This window comes from Triticum urartu, chromosome 1, assembly GCF_003073215.2.
Source record: "Triticum urartu cultivar G1812 chromosome 1, Tu2.1, whole genome shotgun sequence".
NCBI lineage: Eukaryota > Viridiplantae > Streptophyta > Magnoliopsida > Poales > Poaceae > Triticum > Triticum urartu.
Genome location: NC_053022.1, coordinates 404,057,015 through 404,082,087, shown reverse-complemented (window position 1 = coordinate 404,082,087; position 25,073 = coordinate 404,057,015). Strand labels below are relative to the sequence as shown.

General features: G+C 43.1%; 2 protein-coding genes and 1 pseudogene across 2 annotated transcripts; 2 read left to right on the top strand and 1 right to left on the bottom strand.

The window, feature by feature from the left end:
* Positions 1-708: 708 nt before the first annotated feature.
* On the bottom strand, positions 709-2,532 carry LOC125532884 (annotated as a pseudogene).
* An 8,743-nt stretch (positions 2,533-11,275) lies between these two features.
* LOC125514888 (conserved oligomeric Golgi complex subunit 5) lies at positions 11,276-16,298 on the top strand. The gene is made up of 3 exons (XM_048680260.1): positions 11,276-12,439; positions 13,513-13,986; positions 15,127-16,298. Exons 1-3 carry the CDS (start codon positions 11,372-11,374, stop codon positions 16,039-16,041), a joined length of 2,457 nt encoding a protein of 818 aa, XP_048536217.1. The 5' UTR covers positions 11,276-11,371; the 3' UTR covers positions 16,042-16,298.
* A 1,845-nt stretch (positions 16,299-18,143) lies between these two features.
* LOC125514878 (probable methyltransferase PMT7) lies at positions 18,144-23,545 on the top strand. The gene is made up of 7 exons (XM_048680251.1): positions 18,144-18,426; positions 18,863-19,274; positions 19,553-19,842; positions 20,123-20,500; positions 21,353-21,599; positions 21,672-21,810; positions 22,952-23,545. The coding sequence occupies exons 1-7, from the start codon at positions 18,249-18,251 to the stop codon at positions 23,108-23,110; spliced, it is 1,803 nt and encodes a 600-aa protein (XP_048536208.1). The 5' UTR covers positions 18,144-18,248; the 3' UTR covers positions 23,111-23,545.
* Positions 23,546-25,073: the final 1,528 nt, after the last annotated feature.

Below are 25,073 nucleotides of genomic sequence, written 5' to 3'. Positions count from 1 at the left end.
TACGGAGCCACCAAGGCGGAATTCTGTAGAACTGTGTAGTGTGCTTCAGTGAGAGAATGTCCGTCCATACATATTATTTGTTCCCCTCCTAGCATGCCTTTTCCATCCAGTCTGCCCTTATGCCGCGATTTAGGAACACCAATCGGCTTAAGGTCAGGAATAAAGTCAATACAAAACTCAATGACCTCCTCATTTTCATGGCCCTTGGAGATGCTTCCTTCTGGCCTAGCACGGTTATGAACATATTTCTTTAAGACTCCCATGAACCTATCAAAGGGGAACATATTGTGTAGAAATACAGGACCCAAACGTTAATCTCTTCGCATAGGTGAACTAGGACGTGCTCATGATGTTGAAGAAGGATGGTGGGAACACCAACTCAAAACTGACAAGACATTGCACCAAATCATTCTCTAACCTTGGTATGATTTCTGGATCGATTACCTTCTGAGAGATTGCATTGAGGAATGCACATAGCTTCACAATGGCTAATCAAACGTTTTCCAGTAGAAGCCCCCTCAATGCAACCGGAAGCAGTTGTGTCATAATCACGTGGCAGTCATGAGACTTTAGGTTCTGGAACTTTTTCTCTGCCATGTTTATTATTCCCTTTATATTCGTCGAGAAGCCAGACTGTACCTTAATATTGAGCAGGCATTCAAAGAAGATTTCCTTCTCTTCTTTGGTAAGAGCGTAGCTTGCATGACCCTAATGTATACCGTCTTTTCCGTGCATACGTTGCTGGTCCTCCCGTGCCTCAGGTGTATCTTTTGTCTTCCCATACACGCCCAAGAAGCCAAGCAGGGTCACACAAAGATTCTTCGTCACGTGCATCACATCGATTGCGGAGCGGACCTCTAGGTCTTTCCAATAGGGCAGGTCCCAAAATATAGATTTCTTCTTCCACATGGGTGCGCGTCTGTCAGCGTCATTCGGAACAGGTTGTCCACCAGGACCCTTTCCAAAGACCACCTTCAAATCCTTGACCATATCATGTACATCAGCACCATTACGGTGGCGAGGCTTCGTCCGGTGATCCGCCTCACCTTTGAAATGCTTGCCTTTCTTTCTTACGGGATGCCTGCTCGGAAGAAATCGACGATGTCCTAGGTACACATTCTTCTTACAATTAGCCAAATATATACTGTCGGTATCATCCAAACAGTGCGTGCATGCGCGGTATCCCTTGTTTGTCTGTCCTGAAAGGTTACTGAGAGCAGGCCAATCATTGATGGTCACGAACAGCAACGCCTTTAGGTCAAATTCTTCCCCCATGTGCTCATCCCACGCATGTACACTTGTTCCATTCCACAGTTGTAAGAGTTCTTCAACTAATGGCCTTAGGTACACATCAATGTCGTTGTCGGGTTGCTTAGGGCCTTGGATGAGCACTGGCATAATAATGAACTTCCGCTTCATGCACAACCAAGAAGGAAGGTTATACAAACATAGAGTCACAGGCCAGGTGCTATGGTTGCTGCTCTGCTCACCAAAAGGATTAATGCCATCTGCGCTTAGACCAAACCATACGTTCCTTGCGTCATCTGCAAACTCCTTCCCGTACTTTCTTTCGATTTTTCTCCACTGTGACCCGTCAGCGGGTACTCTCAACTTTCCGTCTTTCTTACGGTCTTCTTTGTGCCATCGCATCGCCTTGGCATGCTCTTTGTTTTGGAACAAACGTTTCAACCGTGGTATTATAGGAGCATACCAAATCACCTTGGCAGGAATCTTCTTCCTAGGGCGCTCGCCCTCGACATCATCAGGGTCATCGCGGCTGATCTTATAGCGCAATGCACCGCATACCGGGCAAGCGTTCAAATCCTCGTACTCACCGCGGTAGAGGATGCAATCATTAGGGCATGCATGTATCTTCTACACCTCTAACCCTAGAGGGCAGGCAGCCTTCTTTGCTTCGTACGTACTCTCGGGCAATTCGTTGTCCTTTGGAAGCATATTCTTTATCATTACCAGCAACTTTCCAAATCCCTTGTCAGATACACCATTCTCTGCCTTCCATTGTAGCAATTCCAGTGCGGTGCCCAGCTTTTTCTTGTCACCTACGCAATTCGGGTACAACAATTTTTTGTGATCCTCTAACATGTGCTGCAACTTCTTCTTCTCTAAATCACTTGTGCAGTTTCTCTTTGCATCGGCAATGGCCCGCATTGTCGGCTCAGCTTCTTCCCGTATTATCGGCTCAGCTTCTTCCCTCATTGTTGTATCATCGTATTCAGGGAACCCATGGCCAGGATAGCTGTCATCGTCCTCTTCTTCTTCATTGTCTTCCATCATAACCCCTCTCTCTCCGTGCTTGGTCCAAACATTATAGTGGGGCATGAAACCGGACTCAAACAGGTGGACGTGAATGGTTCTTGACGTAGAGTAATTGTGACCATTCTTACAGCCAGCACATGGACAAGGCATAAAACCATCTGCCCGCTTGTTTGCCTCAGCCGCAAGCAGAAAAGTATGCACGCCATTAATGAACTCGGGAGAGCATCGGTCATCGTACATCCATTGCCGGCTCATCTTCAATACACATCACCGAAAACACCAAATTAATACAATACATAAAGTTCATACAACACTTAAATGCAACAAACAAATAACTCTCTAGCTAAAGAATTTAAATGCAACAACAAATGCGATCAAGATCGCAACTAAGGTAACAATTGATCCAACAGCATAATGATACCAAGCCTCACTATGAAGGCATATTTTCTAATCTTTCTAATCTTCAAGCACATTTTCTCCATCTTAATCTTGTGATCATCGACGACATCGGCAACATGCAACTCCAATTCCATCTTCTCCCCCTCAATTCTTTTCAATTTTTCTTTCAAATTCTCGTTTTCTCTTTCAACTAAATTTAACCTCTCGACAATAGGGTCGGTTGGAATTTCCGGTTCAACTACCTCCTACATACAAATATCTATGTTAGCTTGATGGGCATAATTTGTCATAAACACGAAATGCAACAAATAGTTTTAAAAGAGAATATACCACATCCGAATCATAACAAGGGCGAGGGCCGACGGGGACTGATATCAAAACCATGGCACTATTTATAACAAACAACGTACGAGTAAGATAATTATACGAGTAACTATATATCCAAATCACACAAACATCAATTTTTTATATAAAACTTCATGAACAAGAGGCTCACCACAAGGTGGTGCCGGCGACGGGACGGTGCGGGCGACCGACGGTGGTTACGACGGAGATTTAGAAGGCACTAAGTAAACCACACCTACATATGCAAACTAAGTGTTATTTTGACCTCAATTTGCATATAAATCAAATACTAGCACATATATATAATTCCTCCCAAATTACTAAACTCAAAAATCAATCACCATATAAAGCATTGCACGAGCTAATCTAGCAATGAGAGATGAAAGGACAAAGTTGCTAACCTTTGTGATCATTTGAATGGATGGGGGCCTTCAAATCTTGACAAATTTTGGGCAAAATGTGTGATGAGCTTGAGAGGAAGAGGGAAAGAACAGAGAGGAGAGGGGAAAGGGGAAGAATAGAGCGAGCTCGGGTGGACGAAGGGTCTATGTAGGACGACCTTTAGTACCGGTTCGTGATACGAGCCGGTACTAAAGGTGCTGGAGGGGCCCCGGACTGACAACATCCTGCCACCACTCACTTTAGTACCGATTCGTGGCACGAACCGGTGCTAAAGGTTCACCACGAACTGGTACTAATGATGTCCGCCCGCCTAGCCGTTGGAACCGGCACTAATGGACACATTAGTGCCAGCTCAAATTCAAACCGGCACTAATGTGCTTCACATTTGACCCTTTTTCTACTAGTGTGTATATATATATTGTTGTTCTAAGACTGATCATGATGCCCTCATGTCCGTATTTTATTTTTAACGACACCTCTATCTCTAAACATGTGGACATATTTTTCGATTTCGGCTTTCGCTTGAGGACAAGCGAGGTCTAAGCTTGGGGGAGTTGATACGTCCATTTTGCATCATGCTTTTATATTGATATTTATTGCATTATGGGCTATTATTACACATTATGTCACAATATTTATGTCTATTCTCTCTTATTTTACAAGGTTTACATGAAAGAGGGGGAATGCCGGCAGCTGGAATACTGGGCTGGAAAAGGAGCAAATATTATAGACCTATTCTGCACATCTCCAAAAGTCCTGAAACTTCACGGGAGCACGTTTCAGAATATATAAAAAATATTGGGCGAAAGAAGTACCAGAGGGGGGCCACCCACCGTCCATGAGGGTGGGGGCGCGACGCGCCCCCCTGCCTCGTGGGCCCCCTGGTGGCCCTTTGATGCCCATCTTCTGCTATATGAGGTCTTTCGTCCGAGAAAAACCATAAGCTAGCTCACGGGACGAAACTCCGCCGCCACAAGGCGAAACCTTGGCGGAACCAATCTAGGGCTCTGGCAGAGCTGTTCTGCCGGGGAAACTTCCCTTCGGGAGGGGGAAATCATCACCATCGTCATCACCAACGATCCTCTCATCGGGAGGGGGTCAATCTCCATTAACATATTCACTAGCACCATCTCATCTCAAACCCTAGTTCGTCTCTTGTATCCAATCTTTGTATCAAACCTCAGATTGGTACCTGTGGGTTGCTAGTAGTGTTGATTACTCTTTGTAGTTGATGCTAGTTGGTTTACTTGGTGGAAGATCATATGTTCAGATCCATTATGCATATTAATACCCCTCTGATTATGAACATGAATATGCTTTGTGAGTAGTTACGTTTGTTCCTGAGGACATGGGAGAAGTCTTGCTATAAGTAGTCATGTGAATTTGGTACTCGTTCGATATTTCGATGAGATGTATGTTGTCATCCCTCTAGTGGTGTCATGTGAACGTCGACTACATGACACTTCACCAATGTTTGGGCCTAGAGGGAGGCATTGTGAAGTAATAAGTAGATGATGGGTTGCTAGAGTGACAGAAGCTTAAACCCTAGTTTATGCGTTGCTTCGTAAGGGGCTGATTTGGATCCATATGTTTCATGCTATGGTTAGGTTTACCTTAATACTTCTGTTGTAGTTGCGGATGCTTGCAATAGGGGTTAATAATAAGTGGGATGCTTGTCCAAGTAAGGACAGTACCCAAGCACCGGTCCACCCACATATCAAATTATCAAAGTACCGAACGCGAATCATATGAACGTGATGAAAACTAGCTTGACGATAATTCCCATGTGTCCTCGGGAGCGCTTTCCTTCATATAAGAGTTTGTCCAGGCTTGTCCTTTGCTACAAAAAGGATTGGGCCATCTTGCTGCACCTTATTTACTTTTATTACTTGCTACTCGTTACAAATTACCTTATCACAAAACTATCTGCTACCGACAATTTCGGTGCTTGCAGAGAATACCTTACTGAAAATTGCTTATCATTTCCTTCTGCTCCTCGTTGGGTTTGACACTCTTACTTATAAAAAAGGCTACGATAGATCCCCTACACTTGTGGGTCATCAGGAGCCTTCTCGACATACCCTTGAGCCAACTGATGTTGTTATTAAGCTTGCAAAGAAGACAGATAGAATACCTTGTGACGTCCTTAAAAATGTTAACATTATAATAGGATCACTCATTTATCCCATTGGTATTTACGTACTGATGATTTCACAGGATCAAGATTATCCTATTGTTTTTGGAACTTCTTTTATGAATGTTGCATGAGCTTATATCAAAAAGAAAACTATCTCTATGAATGGGGGTGAGATGGTTAAATTTCCATTTTGTTCCGTCTTAAGAAAACCATATCAAGAAGAAGCTCAAGATGAGGGAGAGCAAAAATTAAATCAACTAGTTGAGACTCATCTCCAAACTCCGAAAGATGAAGTTGAAAGGGTCCTGGTAAGACTGATGAGTGATATTTTTTACTTTTAAAGTTAAGTTTTAGTTTTTGTTTTAAATTTTAAATTTTTAGTTTAAGTTTTATTTTTGTTGCTAGTCTTGTCAGTTGAGAAAACCCAAAAAGATTACTATGGCTCATAATCTTGGGAGTTTTGCTACTCTCAGCAGCAACTTCATGCGTGAACCCATAGCACAACCTGAGGTTGCAGCCGATGAGTATGCGATCAAACCGAACTTAGTTTCCATGGTTCAACACGACCAATTTGGAGGCTCTGCTTCTGAAGATGCTGGTATGCACTTGCATAATTTTACTGAATTGTGCAACATGACACGCATTAGATATTATGACCCTAATGCTTTAAAGTTACGTATCTTTCCGTTCTCTGTGAGAGGAAAAGCAAAGGAGTGACTTCTAGCTCTACCTAGAGGCAGTATTACTTCTTGGGATGATTTTTTGCATTAATTTTTTATCTATGTTTTGTCCACCTACAAAGATTATGCGGTTACATTCTCATATTACACGTTTCAAGCAGGAAGAACGTGAGCCACTAGCGCTTGCGTGGGATAGAATAAAAGAAGCTCTAACGAACTGTCCTAATCATGGACTGGATGAATTGTTAATCCTTCATATGTTTTATAATGGCTTAAATCACATGTCAAAAACTATGCTTGATACAACTCTTGGAGGAATAATTATGGGAAATCCCATAGATGAAGTCAAGAAACTACTCGATGATATGCAAGAAAACCATGCCGAATGGCATGTTGAGAGAGCCACTACTAAGAGGGTGAATGCCATTGAATAAAGTAGCACAGAGTTGACAACCAAACTTGATGAACTTATCTCCATGATGAAAGGTAAAGAAGAGGTAAATGTGTATGTCATTACTAATGAATGAACTAGTGATGTGAATTTTATTGCTCATAATAGCTATAGTCCCAACTGGAAAAATAATGGTTATGCTCCTAGACTTCATTATCCTAGTAATGGAGGGGCATCAAATAATTTCAATGGAGCTAATAGCACCAATAGAAATAATCTTGAAGAAACTCTTAAAAAATTATTGCTAATTGAACTGAGCAGAATGAAAACTTCAAGAATATCTTGAAGAATCATGATAACTTACTTGGTCAATTGACCAGTAAGGTTGTTGGACTAACAAATGACGTGCAAATACTTGAAGGAAGATCCAAGAATATGGAAGCACAAGTGGCTAAAATTGTAGAGAGCCAAACATAAATCTTAGCCAAGTTTGTAGGTAAACCAAAACCTAACCCGTTTGAAGATGTTAAGATGGTTAGAAGCAACGATGAGAAGATCGAAGAGCGGGACGCAAGCCATGTGCCAGAGTATAATTACACCATGCTTTTTTTTGTGAAGATGATATCAAGGAAATATCCACTACTTGAGGTAATTAATAACAAAGAATATAATGTCTTTGTTGAGAAAGTTACAGCCAAGGTAAAGCTTTACAGTAATTTACCAACCAAGCAAGAAGATGCTTTTGAACCCACTATAGAGATTGAGATTGGATTGAATAAATTCGGTGCTTTATGTGATCTAGGGGCTAGTGTTTCCACTATTCCCAAATTTGTTTATGATAGTCTCAATCTAGGTCCTTATGCAACTACTAAAATTATATTGAATATGGCCAATTCTACTTTTACTCCGGCAGTAGGCATTAAGCATGGAGTTATAGTTCAAATTCACGATTGCCCTGTCATGATTGATCTTGTGATAGTAGATATGCCTGAAGATATTATTGCTCCTATAATTCTCGATAGACCTTTTCTAAATATGTTTAACTTGATATCCATGATTCAGTATATTATGAGTAAACATGTTTGTGATGACAATTAGAGATTATAGTTGCTCATGTCATGCTTAAATAGCTAGGAGTGAATAATGATTTATCTTGAGTGTCAACATGCATTTAAATGGTTGTGATGTAGTATGTTAGTATAGTATCCTCCTCTGAATGTTTCGAGTGGCTTGACTTGGCACATGTTCACACATGTAGTCGATTCAAGCCTTCATGATGTTTATGTTCAGGGTGTTTATATCCTACTCATGCTTGTATTCAATGTTAATTATTCGCAATGCATGATTATGACTGTTGTTGCTCTTTAGTTGGTCGCTTCTTAGTCTATTTGCTAGCCTTTGCCCGTACTAAGCGGGAATGCTGCTTGTGCATCCAAATCCTTAAACCCAAAGTTGTCCAGATGAGTCCACCATATCTACCTATATGCGGTATTACTCTGCCGTTCCAAGTAAATTTGCATGTGTCACCTCTAATCATTCAAATATACATATGTTTTGTGTGCTATTATATTTGCCTCCTGTCGTTTTATCCAGCGGTGTGCAAATGCTCTAGAAGCGGAGATTGTAGCAATCCTGAAGGGGTGACGCTAGGAATGGAGAGAAGTAGTGAACATCTCATGGTGGAGACAGACTGCTTGGTAGCTGCACCGATGATTCTGACCCTGGTTCTTGATAAATCCTTGCTAGCTCCCATGGTGAATGACATCAAGCGGCTTTTAGCTGGTAAGCCACATGAAATACTAGCCATCGGTAGAGACCAAAACAAGGCGAGCCATGCACTGGCTCACATGGAACGCATGCTCCCAAGACCGCTGGCTGGTTGCGTTGTGCTCCGGGCGAGGTCAAGACTATTTTACAATCTGAGTGTAATGAATCTGGTTAAGTAATGAAAGTGTTCCTATTTGCAAAAAAAATTAATTTGCTGTTGGACCACTAAAATAATTGTCAGGGACAAATTGAGCATCCAAATAGAGTTGATATTATTTTTTACCAATACTTGAGGATTTTATAACATATTATACACATTTTGTTTCACTATTTGATAAAATAATTTAGCTTACAATTTAAATTTGAATTTGACTTTGGTTTTATCAATAGGGGCAATTTAGCTTAGCAAAATCAGATGACATGACATCATTAGTGTGAGATTACTGTAGCATGACATCATGGGTGTTACACATCCAAACCATACCACGGTTCTGGAAGAACTACAACCATACAAAATAAAGTCGTGACTCATTTTATTCTGAGATCACTTTATTCTGAGATCGACTCACGAGGTTGATCACGATCTTTCACCCATCAGTCATGACTTAATATCACGTATCCAGGCCATATTGCACGATCAACCTATGACTGAAAATTTGATAACGGTTACGCCTTTTGCACAGTCCATCCCAGCAATAATAGGACGTACTGTACACTCCAAAGCCAATGCAATTCTCTCTCACCAAGCAGCTAATTCAGCTTGGAGCGCACTATCGCATGTAAGAAACCCTTTGCATGCTATGAAAATAATGGCTCTTGTAGCCTCTCCCAGCACCATTTCGGCTCTAACCGATATGTCTGTTACCACAAACGAACTGTCTGGATTCAATTTTGTTCAACCTTCAAGTGGTCTGGTCCAGCTCCAGTCATCACCTATCGTTCTAGTGTGCCATTATGCCGATGTTGAAGCATTTATCTACCCTGTAATGTGCAATGACACTTACAATGTTACTATGTAGGTATTTCTAGATGCGCATTATAGAGTTGATTTACTCCTATAAGAACCTTCAAGAAGGTTCAGTGGGGAGGGCCTTGGCATGGGTTATCATCACTTCTCTAGTAGATGCTCAAGCACATCGTAGTTGTGGTTTTTTTAAACAATAGCTGTGGGGATTAACCAAATAAGGCTAAATAGTTGTAATGGCAACTAGTTGAATAAGATCTGCTTTCATACAGTGAAAAATATTGCAAAGCACAACCTCTGTCAATACATGTGACAGTGAATCAACAATAAAGAAACAGCGCTGAAATTCATGTTAAAAATAAAAAAATAGTGAAAAAGGTATTTTTGTGAAATTAGAGCAACTCCAACGGGCCGACCCAAACAGACATCGCTTTTGTCCGCTTTTCGTCCATTTGGGTCGCCTCTTCGCACGTCCGTGTCCGTTTTTTCGTTTGGGTCGGTCTGTACGTCCAACGAGAGGCATGCACATTTTATGCATGTCCGCGTCGGCATTCAGTCGAACACCTGATGAGCGAGCTCCCGCGTCGCCCCGCCGGCTCCCGTGCTGCAGCTCTCGCGCGCCCTGCATGTCCCCGGCGCCCGCTCGCCCCGGCCCCGGGCCCGACGCTCGCCGTGCCCGCCGTGGCTCGTGCGCGCCGCGCCCGCCCCAGCCCCGCGACCACCGCAGCCGCCTCGCTAGCTCGCTCCGCCCGCCGCAGCTCGCGCCCCGCCCACCACCGCTCGTGGCCGCCGCGCTAGCTAGGCCCCTCCGCGCCGCAGCTCGCTGCTGCTCTGCCCCTGCTCGACGCCCCGGCTCGCGCGCTCCTGCTACATGGCGGGGCGCGGCCGTGCCGGGCATGCGAGCTCCTCCTACTGCGGGGCGGGGCGAGGCCGGGCCGGACACGCGAGCTGCTGTAGCACGGGAGCCGGGCGGGGCGTGTTGCCGGAACGAGTACGTGAGCGACAGAGGCGGCTGCTCTGCGTGGCGGGACGAGGCCATGGCGAGCTCGTGCGGCGGCGTGGCATGGCGAGGCCGGGTCAAACGCGAGCGGCGACGTGGCCAAGGCATGCAAGCGAGCTCCTGAGCCATGGCGGAAGTGCAGAACGGCATGCGAGTGGCTCGAGCGTCACCACGAGCCGGGGCCCACAATGCATCGAATCTAGCTAGCTACTCTCTCGTCTTTTTTAGTTCGCATATAAGATTTGACTGAAGTCAAGCATCGTAAAGTTTGACTAACTTTATAGAAAAAATACCAACATTTATAATTTGAAATCAATATCAATAGATGTGTTATGATTTAAAGTTTCATATTGTATAACTTTAGCATGACAGATGTTGATATTTTTTTATATTAATATGGTTAAATTTTATGAAATTTGACTTCAAAAATTTTTAATATGCAGAGTAAAAAGGACCGAAGGGAGTACCGCCATGCACAGGCCGGCATCCATGCAACTAAACTAGCTAGCTCGCGTGGATGCTTGTACTGCCCCCCGACAAGACGAGCGCGGCAGCACAGCGGCGTCCGAGCAGAGCGAGTGCGGCGGCGTGGCAGCACCTGTGCCATGGTAGCGAGAGAGAGGGGGGAGAGAAAAAATATTCTGTGAGTGGATGGTAGATAGGCCACGCGGGACCGGCAGCAGGCGGAGGTGGACGAGAGAGACGCAGAAAGCATTCACTTTGTGTCCGCTTTGAACCTAAATGTGTTTTAAATTTGGATCGAAAATGAGTCCGCGCAGATACAAAGCGGATAGAAAATAAAAATGAGTTTCTGTATTAGGCTGTTGTTTTTGTCCGCGCTGACCTAAACTGACGGCAGCGGACAAAATGGGTACTCCCATTGGAGTTGCTCTTATAGCCATCCAACTTTCTCAATCTTCTAACGACCAAATGACGCCTAGTGAGGAGTGAGTCTTCCGGATCTCTCCTATCCCCAGATCCACCACCCGCCCCGGCGACGGCCACCGCCATGGCCGCCCCAGCCACGCCGCGCCTCCTCCTCTCGCCGACGTCCAAGGACCTCATCACCGGAAACTCCTTCGCCTCGCCTCCTTCCCCCACCTCCTCCTCCTCCGACCCCGCCTCCCCGCTCGACGCCTTCGCCTCCGATCCCGTCCTCTCCGCCTTCCTCTCCCCGTCCTTCTCCCCCTCCGACTTCTCCTCCGCCGCGCTCTCCTCCGGCCTTGCCGCCTCCCGCGCCGAGCAGCTGCAGGACGCCATCCGCCTCCTCCGTCGCCACCTCCGCGCCGAGGTGCTGCGCCGACATCCGCTCCTCCTCTCGCACCTCCTCTCCCTCCGCTCCGCCTCCGCCTCCCTCTCCAGTCTCCCCTCCAACCTCCGCCTCCTCTTCTCCCACCTCTCCCTACTCTCATCTCACCTCTCGGCGCCGCGCGCCCACCTCGCGCTCTCCTCCTCCTCCCTCTCCAGCCTCCTCGCCACCGCCGACCTCCTCCTCCACTCCCACCGTCTCGTCCGCCTCTCCTCACGCCTCCTCGCCTCTTCCCCTGCCCCCGACCTTGCCCGCCAGGCTGAGCTCCATCGCGAGATCCGCCTCCTATACGAGGAGAAGAACCTCTCCGGCATCAATGCCGTTGATGAGGAAATGCGCAAGGTTGATGCTGCCGCCTCCAAGCTCCGATCGGAGGCCAGTGCTGTGATCGACCGTGGCATCACCGAGTCCAACCAGAACGACATCTGGTGCGGTCTGCAGGTGTACTACAATCTTGGAGAACTGAAGCCGGCAGTTGAGGGGCTCGTGGGGAAGTGCAAAGCAGCAGGGGCCAAGAGCGTGACGGTGGCACTGGACATGAAGGCCATATCGATGGCTGGTGGTGGAGGCGGCCCTGGAGGCGTGCAGAGAAGCGGCACACCACAGCTTGGTGGCAGTAAGAGGGCAGCCGATGCACTCTGGGAAAGGATGAGGCAGTGCATGGAGGAGCTGCATCGGGCAGTCATCGCTGCATGGCAGCTGCAGACTGTGCTCACCAAGAAGCGTGTGCCGTTCACACAAATGCTGTTCCTTGAGGAGGTTTGGCAGGTGAGCCACGATCTTTGAATTAATGATGAGGATTTCAGATTGATGGAAATGACAATTTAGAATCAAGATGCATTGAACATGCTCTATATCATGTTTTTTTTTTGGCAGTATGACTGTCACTTGAGAATTATGAGATATATAGGCAGTCAAAGAGATACGAAATGACATATGCACACAGAAAATGAATATACCAGTAAATGTTTAGGTTTCACTGTTTTTCAGTTCTTATGTTGACTAGACTTTAGTTTTGCGGGTGGGGATTATATGGTATATCAAATAGCAATGTTATTGATTACACAAAATGGTCCTATTTTTCCTCCCGTAGGGGCCTCTAGTCTTTTGATTAGAGTAGTGGTCGCGAGAGGGCGGAGCGTACCACGCTGCCATAGTCGTGAGGATCTTAATAGCCGGTCGTGACTGTTGTCATAGTTACGATGGTTGAAACTTCCTGGAAAAAACTTCGAATTGGGAGGGCAATCCTCCCCCCACTCAATCCACCAATAACTCTCATCTCCCAGCATCTCATTACCACCCCGTCGTCGAGAGCAGCCAGCCCTTCTGTTGATTGAAACTGATGATTCTGTTATCATCTAATAGTTTTCGCTAGGAATAAGCTAGTGCATGCCTAGGATCAGGTATAAGATATCAGTTAGATGGTTAAATTAAGTACATCTTGTTTTTTGAGAATCACCAGAGGAGCTCCCCCACCTGAATATCTATTCATGGTACCTAGCCTTCAAATGTAGACTAGACTGATACATTGGTAAATGCATAGCCTCTTCTAGCTTCTATAATCACAGCTTCTGTTCTTCAGAGTTGAAGTGGGGTGTTCCATGTTTTATCTGCAATCAGATTCTAAATTTTTCTATGTCACTGTTCCTAGTTCCTACATTGCCTCAAATTTGTTTACACTTGCAACGATAGTTTAGTATATTTGGTATGTTCGCTTGTTTCCAAAGTATGGCGCTAACACTTAACAGGCACATCCTGTGTCTTGATCCCTTCCTTGTTCTTTCTTAAATAATTATTTGTTCTATGTGCTTGAACTTCTACTGACAGAAATTCTTTTGCAGGAGGGTGAGCCTCTGTTGACAGAGAGAGTATGGGATGCAATTGTTAAGGCCTTTGCAAGTCAGCTGAAATCCGTCTTTACTGCGTCAAGCTTTGTCAAGGAAATATTTACTCTTGGATATCCTAGACTGTTCTCAATGATTGAGAACCTTCTTGAGAGGATTTCAAGAGATACTGATGTTAAGGGTACCCTTCCAGCGCTTACTCCCGAAGGAAAAGATCACATGGTTGCAGCCATTGAGATATTCCAGACTGCCTTTTTGGCTCTCAGTCAGAGTCGCCTTTCTGATTACATCAATAGCATATTTCCTATGTCGAACCGTGGAAGTATACCATCGAAGGATCAAATATCAAGGCTAATATCTCGCATCCAAGAGGAAATTGAAGTTGTGCGAACTCATGGGCATTTGCTGCTTCTTGTTCTGCGTGAAATTGGAAAGATCTTGCTTCTTTTAGCACAAAGAGCTGAATATCAGGTGCACACTATTTTCTACTAATTATTTTTGCAAGTCTGTAGGTAGTTTTTGCTTTCTCAATTTATTCATCAAATTTTAACAAATGCTCCTCATGTCAGGCTGCATTGAGTATAAGTTCCCAGTAATGTGTTTGAAACTTGTCTATACTTGTTTTTGCTATCGTTTTAGGCTTTTAGCTCTTCCACATTGTTGAATTTCTCCAACCTTGGCTTTGGGACATGTGTCGATGGGCTTGAGCAGTTGTGCTTCAGCTTTAAAGATGCTTTGATCTTAATCCCTTCCAACTAGGGAGAAGCATTTTCCCTTGGCTTCTGCCATACGCATGGTGTCCGCATGCCCGAGAAGCAGAAAATCAATGGTCTCCTTAGGCGATTATAGTTGTATCTGCTAGCTCATTGTCTTGAGCGGGTTGGTTTTTCACTCCTGAGTTGAGTGGGAACCTAATCAGTCACCTCCCGTCCTGACCTTTATTACTAGATGCCGCTCATAGTTTGATTCTTCTCATCTTCTGGACTTCAAAACTCCTGCTCACACTTGTCGGAAAATCAAACTTACTCATTGAGACCAATAAATATGCAGGTTTTAGTCAGGTCTGTGATTGTTTGAGTCAGCTTGCCCCCGGGTTGTGGTAGCTGTGGTTGCATCCATAAAAGTAGTGTTTTCTTGTTGGTTTCATTGACTAAACTTTTTGTTCTGTTACATATGTATTGAATGCTGCAAGTAACGGAAGAAAATAAATACAGTACATCAAACAGGAGAAATCATGAGAAAATGCTGTCCTGTAGCACACTGCTTAATGTATCCCTGTCTTCATGTGCATTCCCATTCAGTAGTGTCAGCTGTCCCTCAATCTTTTCCTACAGAAAGGCTGGATTGCCTTTCCAGGGAAGTAAAAGGGGCACGCATCATCTGAGCCTATAACTGCAATGGCTATACCTGTTGGTGCTGCTAGATGACAGTCTTCTATTTCATTTTCTTATTTATAGTCTCGCTGTCTGTCTATCCTTCATATGCATTTGATAATGCCTCTCTTCTTTCCTCGTATGTGCTGCCTTGTATATGTGCATGCACTTGTGCAGTTATTGGCATCACTTCCATCATTGTGCGCATTTGCTGACATATATTTTGCTTCAAATGTAGATTTCTACTGGCCCTGAAGCCCGTCAAGTTACTGGCACAGTGACTCCAGCTCAATTAAAAAACTTTGCTCTGTGTCTACATCTCCACGAGGTTCACACACGTATTTCAAGCATCCTGTCAACACTCCCAAATGTTGCTTCTGAAGTCCTTTCCCCATCTCTCGGGGTCATATATGGGGTTGCTTGTGATTCGGTGACCTCCCTATTCCAAGCAATGCTCGATCGTCTGGAATCATGCATTCTGCAAATGCACGAGCAGGACTTTGGAGCTGATGGAATGGATGGAGCGATGGACAATAATGCATCAGCCTACATGGAGGAGCTTCAGAAGTGTGCCGTCCACTTCCGCAACGAGTTCTTGTCAAAGCTTCTGCCATCATCAGCCTCCCGCTCGGAGACCATATGTACCATAATGGTTAGAAGGATGGCCTCAAGGATCCTTATATTCTTCATAAGACACGCTTCTCTTGTCAGGCCACTCTCTGAAGCAGGGAAGTTGAGAATGGCTAGGGACATGGCCGAGCTGGAGCTAGCTGTCGGTCAGAATCTGTTTCCAGTGGAGCAGCTGGGCTCGCCATACCGGGCATTACGTGCATTCCGCCCCGTCCTATTCCTGGAGACATCTCAGCTTGACAAGTCTCCACTCCTTCAGGACTTGCCACCCAGCGTGATCCTCCACCACCTATATTCACGAGGGCCGGATGAGCTACACTCGCCCTTACAGCGGAACAAGCTGACACCGCTGCAGTATTCTCTGTGGCTTGATTCACAAGGCGAGGATCAGATCTGGAAGGGCGTGAAGGCAACCCTGGACGACTATGAGATGAAGGTCAGGTCCCGTGGAGACAAGGAGTTCAGTCCAGTGTACCCTCTCATGTGTCAGATTGGATCTGCATTGTCACAGGCCACACCTTGACATGCGTTCAGTTCAGCTGTGCAGCGTACATTTGTATCATCATCCTGTAGGCATTGTTCTTGAGAGATCGCTTGAGCCCTGGGATAGATTTTATACCCATGAAATAGCACCTATATTTCTCTTTGATCACAAAAATGTTGAAAGTACAGAGCTTGTGTTTCTGGTGGGAATTGTCATGTTCTGAATTCTGATATGTTTGATCATTGTACATTGCTGGACGACACCGAGAATCATGTGAATTGAACCTGCATACCTCATTAAGATGCGTTATGAAATTTAAAGTTGTTCTTTCATAAAAGAAAGTTCTGAAAGGCTTGGAACTAATTTGCATATATGTTTTTTTGTTTTCTGAGAATCATTACTATTCATCTCCTCAAGGTGTTACATATTGTGTGTGTGTGTGTGATAATCAAGGTATTACCCTGTACACCTGAGGCGATGGATATGCATCTTTCATTTTTTTTGTTTGTTTTCGTCTGTGGGAAGGCCTGAGGGCGGTTGAAGAAGGACCTTGAGCTTTTTTCTGTTACCGTGGGGAATTAACTGAACTATTCAAGTATAGTTCTTGCAAAACTTGTCCAAAATAACACAAACAAATAGGATATCAAGTGATATGAATTCTTACAGAACCTCAAACATAGGGAATTTTGAAGCGGTATGATGTCTTTGAATGGCTCACAGAAAATAACATCCAAATTTTAGAGAAACGAAAAAGAAGATGAACAAAAGTCGGACTTATAAAAAGTATGCAATAGGTTCTGAGATCACGTAGGTTGTCAAGTACAATTGAGTGTAAAAAGGGAGAACTCCAATCGTATGATATAGCCGTCCTGGGCACATTTACTAAACGTTAAATTTCCAAATTTCATAGAAAAATACACGGAAGGAATTGAGAGGGCATTGTCTCATTTCGCAACAATTTTACTTTGAAATTTGAACACAACTCCCCACTCAAGTTCAAGCAGTCAAAAGAATGCTAAAATAAATCAAACACAATATTTTTAATAATGTGTCTCGTCATTTTTTAAGTCAACTCTAGCTTATATTAGATAATGACATCATCAAGTCCCATAATGGGGATAACTGAGCCACATACACAAAAACAATCATAAACAAATGTGAGACTACAACCATGAACCTATGCCTAAAAAATTTCGTCAAAGCTGCATCCTAACTTATCGTCGTTGGTCGCCATAGTTCTAGCTGGTGATAGATAACATCAAGAAATTCGATTATTGAAATACTTGCAAAAGCCAATAGAGGATCAAATCTTCGTTGAGTCATGTGTATAACGAGATTGACAATCGCACATTATATTGTGGGGGCACCACCCTGATTTAGGTAGGCAGTCGACAAGTAGCACCAATCAAGGGTGATGACCTTGCGCGCGAAGGCTTGAAAGAAGGAGCTATTGAAGGTGACGAGGATATTGCAGATAATACCCATGGACCCACGTCGACAAAGAACATGGCGGGAATAAGAACATCTAAACTCCTCAACAACGCCCGACCAAGTGCCACCGACATTGAAAGTTGCCTTGTGAGGACTTCGAAGCAACACCGTCATCACCGTTGGAGCGATGTTGCCATGACATCTTACTACACAACAAAAGAGAGACAATAATCCCAGCGCTCGAGCCGAAGGGGAGATTGATCTGGAATATAAGACTATAAACATAAAATAAGTATTCCCTCTGTAAATTAATATAAGATGTGTGGTCTAAAATGTTTTATATAAGTTTATGGATGTGGTTAGATCTCAGTCGATTGAGACTTAATCAAGTCCCAGTCAAGTGACATAACATGTAAGAAAGAAAACGAGAATATATGAAAAAAAAGAATTTGTAAGGATCTCAATGTAAAATTTCATGAATATAGCATCGATTGAGACGTAACTAAGTTTTAGTCGACTGAGATTTAGCAAACCTGTTAGTTTATTACTTTATTTATAGAGGGAGTACGGAGATGAAATTAATTTTATGCCACATAAAGTATATACACTAATAGAGTAACTGATAGTCAAAGATTTATCCCAATGAAACCTAGATTCATGTACAGTAGTATTTTAAAAGGGAGGAAGTATTTTTTAATGGAAAAAGAAATAGAGGAAGGGGGGATGAACTCAGTCCCAAGTCCCAACTCCCCGTCTCCTCCAAGCAGAGATCGTCTTGACGCTGAGGAAGGGGAAGTGAGAGTGAGAGCAGCATAATGGGGCGGTGGTGTTCGCCGGCGTCGGCGGAGCCGCGGTCGGTGCAGCTGCTCCTGCTGGGCGTCGCCCTCGTCGCCGCCTCCTTCTACGCCGGCACCCTCTTCCACTCCTCCGCCTCCCCCGCGCTCATACTGCTCCCTTCCGTCTCCCGGTCGCCCGGTACCTCCAATCCCCAAGGTACCTATCTACTCTCCGCTCCCGGGCCACAGAGCACGCCTCCCCTGTCGATCCGCCGCTGGATCGCAATTATTTGTTCAGTTCCGTCCAATACGCGCCGCGGCTTTAAGCTTCCTATTCAGGTTATCTCAGATGCTCCGACGTTGTCACGAGAGGTGTAATGCTTGAGAAATTCACTCTCCGATATTGCCACACTTGTCTCCGACAAGAAGTAAATCTACTGGGCCTTGACGTAGTTTGTTTCAGTTCATACGCAAAGTTATACTATCAGTTTGGTCTTGACAGTTTGTCCTGGTTCTAGATTTGTTTTTCTATTTCTCTGAGTTGCAGCTTATGCCAGAAATGTACCATGTGGCGCATGTATCCTGAACTCCCAGTGCACCATGCGAACGTTTCCATGCCAAAAAGGTTAAACCTGTTTGATTTTCACTTGCAGATGCTTCAGAGTTTACAAACAAAGTTGGTGTTACTTATCGAACGGCATCAATCTCAGTTCCTGATTATGGACTTGATGTGTGCCCTTTGGAATACAACGAGCATATTCCCTGTCACGATGCCGCCTATATAAGAAGCTTAAGGAACCTGGATAGATCTAGACACGAGGATCTTGAAGCTAAATGCCCTCCACGAGAGGAGAGCTTGTTCTGTTTGGTGCCCCCACCAAATGACTACAAGATACCGATAAGATGGCCAACAAGTCGGGACTATGTATGGCGTAGTAATGTGAATCATTCACACCTTTCTGAGGTAAAAGGAGGACAGAATTGGGTGCATGAGAATGGTAAGCTTTGGTGGTTTCCTGGCGGTGGCACTCACTTCAAGCGTGGTGCATCAGAATACATAGAGAGGTAACCTTGGATTGCTTGCCTAATTTTCTGGTGTGTAGTTTAATATTTAGGCTGTAGAATGGTCTGATTCTTGTAATATCTTGTAAATAAATATTTGGGTGTGATGCCTAGTAGCAAAATTCTGAGCATTGTCAACTTTGATCTGATATTGTTCCTCTTTAGCAAACATCCTACTTGAAGCATAAACACCAAATAATAGCAGTCTTATGTTGCTGCCCTCTTGTATCTCGTACAAAAGATCTTGCGGTGAGATAATTTCTGTAAATGGATCAATGCAGGCTAGGAAATATGACAACCAATAGTACTGGTGATCTCCGCTCTGCAGGAGTTGTTCAGGTTTTGGATGTTGGATGCGGTGTTGCCAGCTTCTCTGCTTATCTTCTTCCCCTAGATATTCATACTATGTCATTCGCGCCAAAAGATGGCCATGAGAATCAAATCCAGTTTGCTTTAGAGCGTGGGATTGGTGCAATGATCTCTGTGTTGGCCACAAAGCAATTACCGTATCCTGGAAATTCATTTGAAATGGTTCATTGCTCCCGATGTCGTGTTGACTGGCATGAAAATGGTAAGATTCACATACTGTTAGTGTTTATGCTAAGCTGCTGAGCACATTTCAAAATTTAAGATGTGGCAGTATTTTTATGTGGGATCTTGTTAGTTATATTCTGTTTTCAGTTTATTGTAACATGCCCTTAAAAGTAAGTTGGTTCGCATAAAAATGTGTCCTCTTTCATCATTGATATTTTTGTTCTACTAAAAGTTCCTTCTGATGATGATCCTTTGTTTATGAATTCTACTTTAGAAATGCACCATTCAACCAGTAGCTCTTTCCTTTTTTTTTGCAGATGGAATATTGCTCAAAGAGGTCGATCGTCTTTTGCGACCTAATGGATATTTTGTATATTCTGCTCCACCAGCTTATAGAAAAGATAAGGATTTCCCTATTATCTGGGAGAAGCTAATTAATATCACATCAGCAATGTGTTGGAAGCTTATTGCTAAGCATGTTCAGACTGCTATATGGATCAAACCTGAAGATGAATCTTGCCGACAGAAAAATGCTGATATGGGGATCCTGAATATCTGTGACCCCGGTGACACTTCTTCATGGCAAGCTCCATTAATGAACTGTGTTCGGTTGAACACGGACCAATCAAAAATTCAGAAACTGCCTTCCAGACCTGAACGCCTGTTATTTTATTCGAGGAGTTTGGAAATAATAGGTCAGTCCATTTCCATTGCCTACAAAAGAGAAAGAACGAGCTAGTTTTGGTTCTGCATGTTTGGGCCATGTTCCATTCTGGAGCTCAAAATTTTGAAGTGAAACTAATTCCTCTATGTTTAACATATGTTCGAAAATCGGAAAAAAAGCAGGTATGCTTATTGTGTAGTGTTATTGGCTACCCGCAAAAAAAAAGTTTAGTGTTATTCGCTGTGGTACCTGCAACTAGCTGACTGTCAGTGGCTTGCTGGAGTTTTTCTGAGCGTAGGCCTGTTGTTTAAAGCTTTTTTTTGTCCCTTCAAATATTAAGGTTTTTAAAGAGCTGACCAATTTTGGAGCACTGAACATCAACCTTTCCTTAGTGTTAGCAAGCCAATCTTAAGGGAAGGGTAACCCCAGCAGATAGACCCTGGAAGGGAATCGGGTTAAGAATTTCCCAGGTTGGGATGTGGCAGTTGACAACGACGTTAGGAAGTCCAGAGACACCGGTGGGGGCCTCGAGAAGAGTTATCTTTTCTGCCTAACGGCCTGCCAACCCTGGAAGTCATTCTTGTGGCAGAGTCCTATTTGACATTCCTTGACCTTACTATTGAAATATTGATATTACTGCTCACATATGGCTTTAATTGAGCAAGACAATAATTTTGAGTGATAGGAAAACAGTTTGGGTGTGGCATTTCACAAATATGACATGTTACTTCTTGAAGCACACAAATATTTCTGTAAATTGCAGATATACCATCTGTGATTTAAATTGTACTAATAATTTTTAGGTAAATCTAGTTTGATCTTTGGCTCGATCTTGTAGCACATATGTATAAGTATAAACTATTTTCTGGAATATGTTTTCTAGGAGTTACTCCAGAGAAGTTTGAGAATAATAACCAGTTCTGGCGGGACCAGGTTCGCAAGTACTGGTCATTTCTTGGTGTTGAAAAGACTAGCATACGGAATATCATGGACATGAATGCTAATTATGGTGGATTTGCTATGGCACTAAGCACTGATCCTGTCTGGATTATGAATATAGTACCCTATACAACCATCAACACACTGCCTGTTATCTATGACCGGGGGTTAATTGGTTCTTACCATGACTGGTTAGTATTTCTTCTGAACATATAAACATCTACTTCCCTTGTTATGATGAAACAAAAACCATTATGCTGCAGGTGCCAGCCATTCTCAACATATCCTAGGTCATATGATTTGCTACATGCTTTCCACCTCTTTTCACACTATCAAGGTCATGTAGGAGGTTGCTTATTGGAAGATATCATGCTAGAAATAGATCGCATCATTCGTCCACAGGTAATATTGATATATACTCCCTCCTTTTTATATGCACAACTACCTTGTATTTTGTGTCTATCTTTGGCCGTTGTTTTGACCAACAAAATATGAGTTATATGCCACAAAAAGTATATAATTGGATTCATATTTGAAAAAAGTTTACAATGGTATACTTTTTAGTACATATAAGTATATAGCATATGTTTTAATGGCCAACTCGACGGTCAAAGTTAGACTCGAAATATGTGGCCTTGATTCAAATATGTATTTACACATTGCATATCATATCTAGGTTGCCAATGTTTGTAAGAACAGTATTTTTCTTCTTCCTTCTTCCAACGGTTTTAATTTTTGAAAGAGTGATTCATGTTCATTGAAAGAGTGATTCATGTTCATGTCACAATAGATGCCTAAGCACAGTCTTGTTGCTTTAAATATCTAATATTTGAGGTATATCTATTTATTGTATCTTCACAGACAAATAGAATGGAAATGTCTTCTCTTGTCATCGGATCTATTTTCTTAAAGAAGTACTTCCTCCGTTCACTATTATAAGATGTTCTAACTTTTTTCTGAATCAGATATATATAGGCGCATTTTAGTGTGTTTGTTCACTGGTTTCAATCCGTATGTAGTCCATATTGAAATATGCAAAACGTCTTATAATAGTGAACGGAGGGAGCACATCATTTTTCTAGTGAAAACTGCTCCTTCAATGTTTGAACATGCCATCAGTCAGGTTTTTATTTAATCATTTTACTAGATTTGTTAAGGACTAATTTTCAATTTGATTTTAAATTTCCCCAAATGGTGTGGAACATGCCTTATGACGGTTTTGTGCAAGGCCACTTAATTACTGATTGAAATATCATAAATGGTCATGTGCAAGAAATGATTTGTCCAGGGAAATACGATAGTATGTGGTCTAATCAGCCTGTTTCTCAATGTATAACAATTGGCCATGTGCAAGAAATGATTTGTACCTAATGCAGTATAAATTGCAAGCAACCTTTCTCACCACTTAGAAATATTTTTGTGTCGCATGAGCTTCTGTGTTTCTCTTTCTTGAATACCAGAGATCAAATATGATAATATAGTGATGGAAATTAAATTCATAGACAATAATCCATTCTGCATTACAATAATTTTGGACATGCAGGGTTTTATCATTATCAGAGATGAGAATACCACTCTCTCAAGAATCAGTGATCTCGCACCAAAGTTCCTATGGGATGTCACCATTCACACGTTGGAAAATGAGGAAAACAGGCCGGAGCAGGTGTTGATTTGTAGGAAGAAATTCTGGGCTATAGTTTGACTGGTGCTTGTGCCTGAAGATTTTATCTTATGTCCTATCTCACCATCCTGTATCTTGCTGACACAACATGAGAAAGATTTTCGGATGTACAAAAAAGGTTTCAAGATGTTCCTCCAGTATGCACAAGACATTTTCTCACGGATTCTTTCCAGCTGAGGTCATCGCATTACAGAAAAAAAAATCTGAGGACATGACTGGGATTTTCTTCAGGAAATCTTCAGCCTGCTTTTCAGCGGTTGTGATTTAATGCCAACTTCTTATCTCGGAATGACGAATCGGCGGGTCTAGGACAAGATAACCAATGACTTTTCTAGATTTTCATGTAATTTGCTAATTTTGTAAACTAGTTTAGTTTAGGCTTTTCCTCTTCTTCTGGAGAACCTTGATTACGACATACAGTTATGCAGCAAATGATGAGGCATAGTTTTTAAGTTATACCTGTTGTCACCGTTGCGGATCCAGTAGAAGTGTGAATCAGGCACTCGTGCTTTAACACGTACTGCCCAGGCTTGGATAGTGTGGAGAGAAATGGTAAAATCTTCGATTCGGTGAAACAAACTTGCGGTTGGTAAGCTTGAAATCTGGAAACAAACATCACGAGTCGGCACGTCCTGAACCCATGGGCATATATATCCACTTTTTGAAAAATGCATTTAAAACATGTTTTAAAATGTAAAAAAAATATAAAAATCCACGCATAGAGTTTTGTGAAAAAAATGACTTTCCGTTTTGTCTAGCAAAAAAGACCAATTTCAATGCTTCTAAATAGCATTTTATGACATAATTTTTGTCTTTTTTACACAGGCTACAAAAAAGTTAATTTTGCCATGAAACTTTATGCACGCACATAAAACATGAAGATGTATTCGTGCAACCTTTTTCAAACTTTTTTAGCATTTAGAAATGTGTTTTTCAAAGTGACTTCATACCTACTCGGGTTCATCGATGCACTTCCCTAAACATTAAGTCAATACATGAGCAGGGCGTTTTCAAAGAAAAAATAGATTAGTGATTTTTTTTATTTAGAAAATGGATCATGTGATCCCGATATCTGAGACCTAGCAAGGACTTTTGGCTAGCCTCCACGGTGAAAGTCGTGGAGCAACGGAAACAAGCGGGTAATCGGTAAAGCAGGAATCTCCTTTATGAAATACAACGGCAACACATAGATATGTCTGTGTCTAGAGGTTTGTTTTTGGAATCGGACCCAGCGACTTCAATAGTCGCGACGACCGGCCTCTACCCTACCGGTGAAGAGTCTCGAGCGGAGGTGCCTTTGCCTTCGCCTGGAGTGTTGTGGCGGTCCTCATCAAAGGAACCAAACTAGAAGAAGAGGAAGGGCGCTGCGGGTGCCTTTGCCCCTCCTTGCTTCCTCCGGCAACTGACTAAACAAGGCCGGCTTCCCAATCGTGTGTTGGACCAGCAACGCTCATGAGGTAAAAAAACATTTTTTGCCGTGTAATAGGGTTTTGTTTGATTGAACGCGAGGTAGCCGTGCAAAATTGTTGGAAAATGTGCAATGTTTGTGATTTAGTGGTGACATCCTCAATTTGGGAGAATTGGCCCTCAACAATGATGATTTTTTCAATATAATGATTGGTGAATTCGGAACAAACGATGTTGATTTCGAGGGCGCATCGCTGTCGCTTTCCTATCATGATTCCATCCAAGATATGTAATTTGCTCATTTCGATGCCACCGACTCATCAAAGAAGAAGGCAATTCAGATAAATAACTTTAAGCCTGATGAGAATGTTGTGTTTGTCTGGGCACGACAAGATATCTCCTTGATGTGATCGTCGGGAAGAATCAATCGGCATGAGAGTATCGGAAGTGCATTGAGGAGCATTTCATTTTTTATCCTGGGCGGAGAATAAAAGTATGCTCAAATCTCTCACAAAATGATGGGCTGCATTCAAGACATGTGCAGCCATTCGACGGGTTGCAAGTAGGAAGTGAAGCA

Excerpts from the sequence above, each read along its gene's own strand:
- LOC125514888 (XM_048680260.1), top strand. The coding sequence starts at position 11,372 with ATGGCCGCCCCAGCCACGCCGCGCCTCCTCCTCTCGCCGACGTCCAAG. Across the intron at positions 12,440-13,512 it reads TCCTTGAGGAGGTTTGGCAG|GAGGGTGAGCCTCTGTTGAC; the intron begins GTGAGCCACGAT and ends ATTCTTTTGCAG. Across the intron at positions 13,987-15,126 it reads CACAAAGAGCTGAATATCAG|ATTTCTACTGGCCCTGAAGC; the intron begins GTGCACACTATT and ends CTTCAAATGTAG.
- LOC125514878 (XM_048680251.1), top strand. The coding sequence starts at position 18,249 with ATGGGGCGGTGGTGTTCGCCGGCGTCGGCGGAGCCGCGGTCGGTGCAG. Across the intron at positions 18,427-18,862 it reads CGGTACCTCCAATCCCCAAG|ATGCTTCAGAGTTTACAAAC; the intron begins GTACCTATCTAC and ends TTTCACTTGCAG. Across the intron at positions 19,843-20,122 it reads TGTTGACTGGCATGAAAATG|ATGGAATATTGCTCAAAGAG; the intron begins GTAAGATTCACA and ends TTTTTTTTGCAG.